At 33.9% G+C, this 13090-nt stretch overlaps 1 protein-coding gene across 3 annotated transcripts in view; it reads right to left on the bottom strand.

The window, feature by feature from the left end:
* Positions 1–13090, bottom strand: part of LOC132723427 (BMP-binding endothelial regulator protein-like) — a 44246-nt gene that overhangs the window by 4496 nt on the left and 26660 nt on the right. For all 3 annotated transcript variants that reach the window (XM_060708149.1, XM_060708151.1, XM_060708150.1), the window contains exons 5-10: positions 12507–12589; positions 10687–10777; positions 6540–6622; positions 5929–6028; positions 1021–1130; positions 285–422 (exon numbers count right to left, since the gene is read on the bottom strand). In XM_060708149.1, the coding sequence (XP_060564132.1) occupies positions 285–422; positions 1021–1130; positions 5929–6028; positions 6540–6622; positions 10687–10777; positions 12507–12589 (605 nt within the window). The remainder of the gene's footprint in view (positions 1–284; positions 423–1020; positions 1131–5928; positions 6029–6539; positions 6623–10686; positions 10778–12506; positions 12590–13090) is intronic.

Here is a 13090-nt window from a genome sequence, read left to right as displayed (position 1 = left end):
ACTGTTAGTAAAGAAAGGATTTGTAAGGTGTTTTCTCACAACAAGTTTAATCGAAGTTAGTCTCTAATATAATTTTTAAATGAAGTGTGACTAAAAAAAGGATTGGAGCACGACACTAAATACCGTATTCCGGTATATACCGGACAAGGCGCTTGAATGATAAAATGCTTAAATCTTGCCTTTTTACACATGAAAGGTCTAATTCATCTTTTCTGTTATGAGTTAAATCCTTTTAAATGTTCGTTATAAACACAAATAAACAATCATACAATCAGCAAACGTACCATATAAAATATTCCGTTGTACAGACATTGTTTCTTCTCGGGACATTTCATACAACACGAGTTTGGCACGTGCTCTCTCTGTTCTTCGGTACATGAAAGATGTGGACACGTTTCCCTCTCACATACAGACGTGCCTTCCTAAATAACAGTGAAACATGTATCACCAAAATAGCACTTGAATATGAAAGCAAGCTATTTGTAACATGTAGGTATACAACAGACATAAAGGGGGTAAAGTTATCTTTCACACATGAGACATTATTAATCTGTTACACGTGCGTATAAAAGGCACATAAAGAACAAAAAATATTACATATATGTATGAAAAATACGAAAGGGGGTAGGCTATCTGTACAAAAAGGGGGAAAACTATCTTAGACTTACTATAAAAATGTATACACGTATGTATATGAAACGAAATGGGACAAACTATCTGTTACACGTGTTACTAAAAAGACATAAAGGGGACAAACTATCTGTTACACGTGTTTAATAGAGATTTAACGCGGGAAGGTATCTGTTGAATGCGTGTATCAAATAGACATAAAGGGTGAAATGATGAAATCTAACATTGCTTATGGTTGAGTCCTGTTCTGTTCTATGTGCTATACATATTGCTATTTTGATAATTTCTATTCTCGTAGCGGCGGAAGTAATGATTAACGAAATAAAAATATACACAATGACTAAAATATCATATAGAATCAGGTGGATAAATAAAATAAAAAAGGCATACCTTACACGCACATCTCGTGCACTTATCCGGACGGAATTGTCTCCCATTACTATATATTTTCTTCTGGTAGAAACACCTCCCACCTGGTAGATTATAGATTTTTCTTTCACCTGGAAAAAAAGAAATATCCATGATATAAGTATTTAGTCTGTGCTGAGACTGCTTTGTATAAAATGAGTATCAACTACAGAAAAAGAACTAACAAAAACCGAGAGCATAACATTCATAGCCATGTGACAGTGTGTTGTGACAACACAATAACGTGACGGTATACTGTGACCGTATATTGTAACAAAAAGGTGTGACAGTAAGTTTTGACAGTATATTGTGACAGTATATTTTAACAAAAAGGTGTGACAGTATATTGTGGCAGTATATTGTAACAAAAAGGTGTGAAAGTAAGTTTTGACGGTATATTGTGACAGTGTATTTTAACAAAAAGGTGTGACAGTATATTGTGGCAGTATATTGTAACAAAAAGGTGTGAAAGTAAGTTTTGACGGTATATCGTGACAGTATATTGTAACAAAAAAGGTGTGACAGTAAGTTTTGACGGTATATTGTGACAGTATATTTTAACAAAAAGGTGTGACAGTATATTGTGACATTATATTGTAACATAAAAAGGTGTGAAAGTGTGTGTAAGCACACCGTTGCTGACAGACGTGTTACAGTTAAGTGGTGTATTAAAGTGTGACGTGACAATATAGCGTGACAAGTGGTCAGCGATATAAACAAGGTGCCCAAAAGTCGGCGATATAAACAAGGTGGCAAGGTTTAACAGCCCCAAAGTCGGTGATATAAAACAAGGTGGCAATGTTTAACAGTCCCAAAGTCGGCGATAATAAACGAGGTAGCAAGGTTTAACAGCCCCAAAGTCGGCGATATAAACAAGGTGGCAATGTTTAACAGCCCCAAAGTCGCCGATATAAACAAGGTGGCAAGGTTTTACAGCCCCAAAGTTGGCGATATAAACAAAGGTGGCAATGTTTAACAGCCCCAAAGTTGGCGATATAAACAAGGTGGCAATGTTTAACAGCCTCAAAGTCGGCGATATAAAGAAGGTGGCAAGGTTTTACAGCCCCAAAGTCGGCGATATAAACAAGGTGGCAATGTTTAACAGCTCCAAAGTCGGCGATATAAACAAGGTGGCAAGGTTTAACAGCCCCAAAGTCGGCGATATAAACAAGGTGGCAATGTTTAACAGCCTCAAAGTCGGCGATATAAACAAGGTGGCAATGTTTCACAGCTCCAAAGTCGGCGTTATAAACAAGGTGGCAAGGTTTAACAGCCCCAAAGTCGGCGATATAAACAAGGTGGCAAGGTTTAACAGCTCCAAAGTCGGCGATATAAACAAGGTGGCAAGGTTTAACAGCTCCCAAAATCGGCGATATAAACAAGGAGGCAATGTTTAACAGCCCCAAAGTCGGCGATATAAAACAAGGTGGCAATGTTTAACAGCCCCAAAGTCGGCGATAGAAACAAGGTGGCAAGGTTTAACAGTCCCAAAGTCGGCGATATAAACAAGGTGGCAATGTTTAACAGCCTCAAAGTCGGCGATATAAACAAGGTGGCAATGTTTAACAGCTCCAAAGTCGGCGTTATAAACAAGGTGGCAATGTTTAACAGCTCCAAAGTCGGCGATATAAACATGGTGGCAATGTTTAACAGCTCCAAAGTCGGCGATATAAACAAGGTGGCAAGGTTTAACAGCCCCAAAGTCGGCGATATAAACAAGATGGCAAGGTTTAACAGCTCCAAAGTCGGCGATATAAGCAAGGTGGCAAGGTTTAACAGCTCCAAAGTCGGCGATATAAACAAGGAGGCAATGTTTAACAGCCCCAAAGTTGGCGATATAAACAAGGTGGCAATGTTTAACAGCTCCAAAGTCGGCGATATAAACAAGGTGGCAAGTTTTAACAGCCCCAAAGTCGGCGATATAAACAAGGTGGCAAGGTTTTACAGCCCCAAAGTCGGCGATAGAAACAAGGTGGCAATGTTTAACAGCTCCAAAGTCGGCGATATAAACAAGGTGGCAATGTTTAACAGCTCCAAAGTCGGCGATATAAACAAGGTGGCAATGTTTAACAGCTCCAAAGTCGGCGATATAAACAAGGAGGCAATGTTTAACAGCTCCAAAGTCGGCGATATAAACAAGGTGGCAATGTTTCACAGCTCCAAAGTCGGCGATACTAAACATAGAGCAATAAGGACAGTTTTCTTGAGCAGGTTTGCCTTTTTTACATACTCATGCATAATACTTGACTTGTCACAGACCACCAAAGCTTAATTCTGGATGTACATGTAACTGTCATTTACAATTGCATGAGTAACTCGAACAATCTGCCATATCTACAGGTCTCTTGACAATATAAATCGCTAATAATAATGTAACTTTGTCGCCCCTTTGTACTTTGATCTACGAATCTGTCAACCAATTACTGATAATATCTTGTAAATCATTTTGTCAGGCTCTACATGAATTCGCCGAGAAAAACCTAATTTGATTGAGAGAAAAAAATGCGGTAGACGGAAAATATTACGGAATATCAGTTGTGCAAGATTACGTCCAATTGTGTGAGAAATCTCCAGTAATTAGGCTATCGTTACGGAATCTGTGGCAAAACGTTGCATTGTAAAGAAAATATTTTGATTTAATTGTTCCTTATTATCTCTCTCAATAGTTGCAGAAATGATATGAAAAAAATATTACATGTTTTTCGACGCCTATTCGAATGTGAAAAGGCGGATAAAAAAGAAAACAGATCTTTAATAACAAACTTGTTGTCTTCATTACGTGTGTAGAAACAAAAAATACAAACTTTTGATACACAAATTCGCGAAGAATTTCAACAAAATTAAAAGAAAATCAAACTAATATATGGTACAGTGTATATAATTATACTTTAAGAAAATACTTAGATATTCACAAAAACACATATAAGGTGACAATTTAAAATATATGAAAAATTATGCCGGAATGTACAATTTTTACAAACAAAATTTACACCGTTACTAACGTTAAAAAGAGAGATTTCTGTATAATTTGACAGTCATAGGCAATTTCTGAAAAGACCAATATCCTAGTGCCATAGTGGATTTATGAGTCTCTCTATATGTTTTTTCGTAAGAAATATACGAGTTAAACTATATTGGCTCCAAAGAAAGGTACAGAGACCGGAAATAACAGGTGTTGTAATCGCAAGGTATGGTAGACGCATGCAAGAAATGATACAGTAATTTCGTTAATCCACTGTTTATCAAATCCCTCAATTAACAGTTTTACTCATATGAACAGGTTAAATTTTTTAGTACAATTAACACAAATCTTGAGGCCTACATCCTACACATTTTGAAATTCTTGCAATAAAGCCAAATCATTACGTTTTTTTCTCTTATTTTCTTTCCTTTACATTTCTGCAATAGTTAAACATCAGCTCTCTTATGTCCGTATCAAGCTATTGGTGATGAATTTCACTACTTATTTGAATGTTCGTACTTTAATGACATAAGACGTAAATCTCTTCTTCCCAGGTTTTACATTCATCCCAATATTTTTAAACTTGACACATTAATGAATAGTTGTGATAAAAATATTCTACTAAAATTATCTTTATTTTGTAAAAACATTATGTTAAAATTTAGATAACTAATACTTCTCATTCTCCGTTCCCATTTGTTACAATATAAAATACATGTTGTATTGAATTCAGTACTTGAAATGAACAATATGATCTCCTTTTTGTTTATTTAGCTAGTCATAATTGTATTTTTATATTGTGATATTAATGATTTTTGACTGTTATTTTTCTGTTTGTTTGTTTGTTATAACCAGTTGCATATTATATGCCTTGGTTTAATAAAAACTGAAACTGAACATTTCTGCAATAGTTAAAAATCAGCTCTCGGATAAGAGTCTATTGCGAAGCATAAAAGCCGAGGAGATCAGATTGGCATTTCTGTCGATTTATAGAGTTTGCGATTGTCATTGGACACAATGCTAAAAAGTGTTGCCCGTACTTGATATGAGTTCCGTACTTTTACATAACCGGGAATTTTGGACCGTACTGTATGGAATAAAACTATGAAACCGTCATATTGATTAGAAATTATACCGATCAATAAGAGATTTATTTCTAATTACTCATTTCACTCTGTGAGAGTTGTGGCACGCACACATACGAACTGATATGCGTTATCCGTACAAGACTTAAATAACTATTTTGATTTTTTTTTCTCCCACTCAAATTTGTAATCAAGGATGAGACCTTTATCAAGACAGTATCGCCAAATCTACGATAAAAAGTAATTCAAATGTACGTCACAACAAGTGGAAAACAAATCTGACAATATCTAAAAATATCTTAAATGTAGATATGTCCTTTTCATTAGAACATATCCGATTATCATGTAACATGTATATAGGGAATGTGAAATGTCCGCGGAACTCGGATTCGAGTCCTTTCTTTCTGGGTCAATACTCTGTCAGTCTGTCAGCGGACGGATGAATCTTGTTTTCTCAATTTGTAGGTATCAAGTTCATTGTTACAGTATCATACGCCTGTGCATCACTCTTGCAAGAGGAGAGGACGGAAACCCTCTCCTCGTTGTCGAGTGGTTCAGGTCGTTTTTTCAAGTGATGTGTTTTACCACTAGGAGTTCGAATCCTGTCAGGGACTTCAGAATTATTCATGTCACGAAGCTTGAAACTAATTCAATACAAACTAGAATACGAGATCTACCAGTAAAACCCCAAAAGTTACTAAACAACCTTTACAAAGTCCGTGTGGCTTAAAACCAGTGCAAAGAAATTTTCATTACAGAGGTAAACTTTTGAAACATGAAATACTTCACCTTAATACATTTGTACATTTTAAGACTAAATAATTCTGGTTTAACATAAGTTACCTCGACATCTTGGACAGCAATCGCCAGTCACATTATAAATGTTTTCTGTAGGACAGTTTAACACTGGACAAGTCGCTTTCACGCAAGACACACTACCTTCCTGAAGAGATGAACAAAAATAATCAAAGGGACATAAATTAATCTAATTCAGTTAGGTTGGTTTACAACTGTTACCTCCCTTGAGTTAAGCTTCGCAATTGCGTCCGTTTTATGAACCATACCAGTAGCGATGTCATATGTAAAAACATGCTTGTGACCAGATACAGGTTGGAACCCATGATCCCTGGGTTGACGCGCTGACGCACGTACCGCTAGGGTCTCCGCTCTCTTCCTTTCTTTTGATATCTTTTCAAGAAAGACGATATGACTCTTTTTCATAATGTATGAAATAAGCAATATAAATCTAATATGGCTGATAGTATAGCATGAGAAACTATCGCGAAGGGTGGTTCCATGGTAATAGAGCACATAACTCCTTAAATGGAGGTCGTGGTTTCGATTCCAAACAGGCCAAATGCTTCCTTATAAGCAAATAAACAAACAATGAACACGAATAAATGTATGTAAAATTGTTTGAACTGAAATATAAAAAAAAAAGTAACTAAACTGACCTGACATGAGCAATGGACACACGGATCTGTTGATAAATTGAACTTATCTCCATTTGAAAATTTTCTGCCGTCAAAATAACATCCTGAAGTAGACACAAAACACGTGAAAAACGTGCAAAATATCACTGTGTAAATTCTAGTACAATCCATTTCATAAACATTTTTATTCAATCAACCAGATTGACATCAAGAAATCACCAAGGGCACGGATTAAATAGTTGACCACTTTTAACTGTTTTACAAACAATTCTTCTATGGGACATAAACAGGTTAATATGTCTTATAATTACCAAAATTACAATATGTCACACAGGTTATAGTAGACTCTACACCGTTAACCTAGTTCGTGACAAATGCACAAATCATTAAAAAATCCGGTCTCAAAACCTATTCTGAGGAAAGCGGTGACAATGAGCGGTGACTTTACAGTTCGTTTGTCTCCGTGTTGATAACGTGTTCTTAGAATTCACATTTCAATAATCACATTTACAAGCCATTTATTTCATTTTGTTTAAGAACTGTCCTACGGGACAGTCAATCCAATCATAAAATCATTTGCATTCTGATTGTTTTTGTTATATTTGGCAATTGTGCATGTTTTTTTTTTAAGTCATTCAAACGTAAATTGTATAAAAAAACAGTTAACATTGTTCAATACTATTCAAACTAGAAAACATGTACAACCAATCATTTTTATTGTTCTTTCTTACCTAAAATCATCTTTTTTGAAAGCCAAGTACTATATATGTGTGTGTGTTTTTGTTACTTCTATCTAACTGATAGTCATTCTTGTAAAATATGTTATTGTAACTTATTGCATCAGGGAAGACCCGTTGCTAATGTTTAGAGCACTTGTGGGTAAACCCTTTTTCCAAACATATTTTACCATTATTACAATTAAACCATTGAATTGTAACTGTCTTTACATGTATTTATATGTTTCTTCTTTGGCAATAAAATATGTTTAAATCAATCCTATCGTATATAAAAAATCCCAGCTAGATGTCACCACACTGCATGTTCGGGCATATCCCCTGTTCTGTGACGCCAAAAAGCAAAACCACTGCCTTTGCCCGGCAGCGTAGGAAAAGCTGGGCGTTAACAGCTTGGCTGGCTCTTACACCTCACTACGCCTAAACTTCCATGCAGTTGGAGTAGGGGTTACATATGAATTAGGTATTATCATCCTTACTGTATCAAACTCATTACTTCAAGGAGACGGGTTTCCATGACAACGAACCATCGTTGGTTATTAGCCTGTCATCACTCATTACTATTAGGCCCATTTTTCCTAATTTTGATTCAATTGCTTGGTGTGACGACACGACACACTGACACATTACAGGTCAAATCGCGCATATCTAATGCAAGGAGCAACCTGGCGTAATATGGTACATGTGCAGTACTACTCGGGCACAAACTCGGAACTGAAAGATCTTTCCTCTTCTAGTAAAGTTCAAAACAAACCAAAAAAATTCAGATGTAGTAATAACGTTTGAATATTATCATTTTATTTCACTTTGAGACCTCCTGAAAATTGCAAACTATGTTTGCAAATGAAATGAATTTGAAATAAAGTAAACTTTGTGTGAATAGTAAAGTGTTTCAGCACAAATAATGCAATTATTTGACTACAACAAGCTTTTGAGCATTAGCTTTCAGCCATTGACAATCTCAGTCAATGTAATGATAAAAATCGAGCATCTATAAACACAATCCTAACAAAGTGTCTTTTATACCTAGTGATAATGTTGCTCTATACCGATACACGAGTCTATTTTACTAAACAAATACAGACATAAAACCCCGCCCTGAAGTACCCCTTCACTTCTGAAGAACCCTTGAAATTTCTGTTGACATAATTAACAATGAATTTCAAAGAGGCTTATATGAGTGTTTGGGGGTATATTTCAATTGGAATCAACCGTGATATGTTTTTATACAACGTGGTATTTAATTTGAATGAGACGTAAGATAATTTATCTTAGTACGAATTTTATTGTATTACATTACATTCCGTTTACATTCCGTTCTTTGAGAATTCCTATAGTTGATTTTCCTTATTTTGAAAATAGCATTTCATTAAGCGAAGTGTTTTAATAACTTTTCACTTGTTCACATATAAAATATATTGGTAGAACATGTCTTTCTTGCGTGTTGGACTAGCAGAACCAGCGCTTGCGCACTAAAAAGTCTTCCCGTTTGATTCTTAAAAAAGGGCCATTGCGGTTTAAATATTCTTGACAGGATATATGAACGTATATAAACGGTTGTTTGCATATAATATAACCCGAGCATGTTTATATATGGGCATATAATTTGCAACAATTCTTCAAAACTAATAAAATAAATATCCCTGCTAAAAGTCTAAACATTAAATCTGACGAGTTGTAGTGAAGTTTTGTCTACTTTAATCACGATGAGAAATTATGTTTGATACGACATTCAACATTTATTATGTACAGTTGATAAAGTTAAATATATAAGCTCTTGAAAGAAAATAAACAACCAGGACGGGTATGATGACCTAATCACCCAGTTTTGACCCAGAAGTAAACGTATTTAACATGATAATTGTTTATCTAAAGCATCATCAAATGACCCAAGACACTTCACTATAAGTGCAAATCGTCTCGGAATGTTTGAGTACATCTCCATGAACGATAGACAGACATATTTAATCTGATTAAAAAAAGTAAACCAAGCTTAAATATAGAGTCACGTGTTTTTTCAAATTGTTCCGAATACCTCTTTGCAAGGAAATGGATATTATTTAAAAGAACTAAAGCAGTTCGATTGACATGGTTACTCAATAGCAAAGAGGTTACTATAGGCTGATTTCGGAGACTTGAATGCTCCGAACATGTTTCCATTTTAAGTCAGTGTTATGGAAAGTTTGCTGTTCTGCAAAGGCAATTATTCTTTTCTGAGATACATGAATGGCTGTTTAAAACAGAGCCTATCTAAGATGGCAAAAGCTAAAAACTTACTTTTGACAATGTGACCTACAGAGATATTTGATATCAAATATACTATATTGTAGATGAATGTTTAAATTGCTTCCAGTTTTCTCTCAATAAACATAACTGACGTTTAGCCGTTTGAAATCCTCTTTAATTATGTGCTCAATAAATAGAAAAATCGTTTGTAATGCATTATAAATCGATGTTGTCAGTTAATTTACAAAATGTTCATTTTATGTCTCTCACGGCCATGTCGTGGATTGAGGTATAGACACTGTTAATTATTTACTCATTAAACATTTTATTAAGTATTTTTGCATTATTTTATTATTATGTATATTTCTATACAAAATGCGCATGTTCTTTCGATTGTGTCATTACGGAACAGCAAAATATACAAAGCACCGACTCCTGGGTGCTGGCCCACATACTCCCGGAGAATATTAAAAAACTGTGAGTATGCGCGTTCCGAAAGAGAAAAAAATTAAAAATATATTTTGAAACTAAATGTGTATAACTGTAACTTTCAATTAGAGCTGTGCACGTAGAATAATAAACATCATGCTCCCATAATACATTTCGACACTGTACCGGAAGTTCACACAGACAGTACATGTGATGACAGCGTTTGATAAAACAAGAAAATATGCACGTGCTTTTATCAACGTCTCCTTCCCCTGTTTCTAAAGTCTATGTCCTGAGATTTCAGACATCAAAGTGTTTGAAGATTAAAATCTCGGCGGTGTTCTTTTTTCTTAAATTACAGATTTCACTTTTATGTGAATGGATTTTAATAATTCACTTCAATTGTAAAAGGTGCACTTGTCAAAGCTAGATTGAAATAATGTTTTGAACTTATGTTCGTATTTATATTGCGTTCGTAATTTATATTTTGCTGTCTTAAATGCAGTAGATAATCTAAAAGCCCATTATGCTCCAGAAATAACATTATTTTTATTTCTCAAAAGTTTTTATTTTTATTTTGTGTGACCTGTTTTATTTTCAAAAAAGTTTCCCATGGCCATTTACCTGGCCCATTTTTGTTTCTGTTGCTGTTTTTGGTAATAAATAAATTTATAGTGATTTTTATAGTTTTTTTACGATTTCTGTCTTTAACCTGAAATCAATTCTAAATACGACATTTGTATGAGTAAAGGGACGTGATAATAAAAATATATACCAACCTTTACATGACGGGCAGCACTGTCCGGGTACGGGAACTGGGTCATAGCACGGTGTATAGCATTGAGTTTTGAATTTTGTTACCACGGAGGCCTGGAAAATAATATTTAAATATTTGAGTTATTTTATTATTATTATTATTATTATTATTATTATTATTATTATTATTATTATTATTATTATTATTATTATTATTATTATATCGGATATTATTCATTATGTCGACAGACTGGTTATAGATGTATATCCTAAACATGTGTTTTAATAAAACAACACTTTTTCTCAGGTGTGTGAATTTGGCGACCTAACGGCCCAATGGCCTAGCGTCGTTAATTTGCTGGCCTATCGACCCAACGGCCTAGCAGCGTGAAGTTGGCAAGCTATCGTCCAAGGATCCTAAGCATTTAAAATCCTTGAAATTTTGTGTAATAAATAGAAACGACTCTTAATGAAGTTTTTAACACATATCTTGTCATTTAAAACATATATAAGAAGAAAAATATCAGGAATGTGTATTCAGGGACATGCAATGAAGTCTGCAGCAGCCGAAACTGAATCTTATCACTGTATAATAAATATATCCCCTGATACTATGAAATATCTGCAAAACTTAACATAATTGACTGATATTCGTGTATATGGCCAATTTTAGTTGTTAAGATTGATATACTATTATTATGATTACAAACTTTTGAAAGTCAGACTGACAGATATTGTACGGTGGTCAGTGTAAATTTTGTATCCTAAAGAAATTGACATATTCAATGTGCGCCACCTGTCCAATTTTAAATCATTTTCAATTTTTCGGATGAATTATTTTCGGATAGTGTCACTATGACACATCCCGTCATAGAATAAACATGTCCAATACAATATTAAATTCTCACGACCAAGAAAATCGCTCAAATATTTGAAAAACCAGAAAACAAATTTTGACATAATGAAGAAAGATGCGCAGATGGGACTTCATAGATTGATAGATTTTTTGGCAGATTACGAGTGAAAAAGAACATTAATATTTTCAAAAGGTAACGCTATAGTATAATTGTACCTTTACCACGGACTGTCAAGGTAAATTGTCGGATCCTCGGATTTCTTGAGACAATTAAAATATTTTGATCTTATCTATTTGAAAATGAAAATATAGGCTTCCCATGTGCATTGTCAATGAATTTGTTTCGATCTTAGATCTAGATTTGATAAGGATAAGTGGGGGTATGGCCCGTGCATGGAAAATATCAGCTTTCGGCGGGTAATTAAAATAGACAGTTTAAAAATCTGTAAGTGATTACTAGAACAGTGGTATAAACACATTGTTCGGCTCTTTTTAAGGGGAACAAGTCATTTGTCCTGTGTGATGTATAGGTCGATGTCATTTGAGCATTTAAAAATAACTTATGGTCGAAAATGTCCAAATTTGAGACAGCTTTGAGTCAAGAAACGCTAAACAGTTTATTTGACTTTTTCTTTTGTAATATACTAGCGGGAAAAGTTTGCCCCTTGATTTGACGAATGCATATATTTAGCGGAGAAAAACAACAACAACAACAATAATAATAATAATAATAATAATAATAATAATAATAATAATAATAATAATAATAATAATAATAGTAAACACTTTGTTTCATGAAGGTAACCTATTAAGAAATGCATGTCTTATTTACAATATGGCCTTCAATTAAACCAGATAAAGAAATCCACAAATATGTACACATAAAGCCGATCATATGAGCTCGCCTTAAATCCAAAAATGACCACAAACCGAAGTTTAATACTTGAAAGAAATAAAAGGTTAGAAATATCAGGTTTTCGGTCTTACCCTGCACGTGTACTGGGTGCACGAGTCGTTCACATCTGTCCAACTTGTGCTACTGTTGTACGATTTTCCCTCGTAATCACATCCTGCAAACAAATTGGAAAACTAGAATGTTGTGAATCATCTCAAATAATTAACATTAAGATTAATACATGTATATGCATATAAATGTATAGAATATATGTACAGTATATTGTTCTTTTCTCCTGTGATATGATAAAGAATTCTAAAAAGAATTAGACAAATTTTGTTAAAATATATAAAAATATAAACATCCTGTTTAACATGAAGAGACAAAACTTCCGTGTTTTGAATTTGCATTTTAATGAGTGGCGAAGCATTAATTTCATTACTTGTGTTTCTAAATATAATTCACGAAATTTATGAAATAAAATTAAATTTCTGCCATTTTCGAGAAGAGAGAATTGTCATAAATATATGGATTTCTTACTTCTTTTTTCTTTTATTTATTTATTTATTTATTTATTTATTTATTTATTTATTTATTTATTTATTTATTTATTTATTTATTTATTTATTTATTTATTTATTTTCACTTCAATAACAAATAATCATTCAGTCCCAAA

The sequence above is a fragment of the Ruditapes philippinarum genome, unplaced genomic scaffold (genome assembly GCF_026571515.1).
Source record: "Ruditapes philippinarum isolate M1 unplaced genomic scaffold, ASM2657151v2 ctg4476_1_1_1_1, whole genome shotgun sequence".
Lineage (NCBI taxonomy): Eukaryota > Metazoa > Mollusca > Bivalvia > Venerida > Veneridae > Ruditapes > Ruditapes philippinarum.
This window is presented reverse-complemented; position numbering and strand designations above follow the sequence as displayed.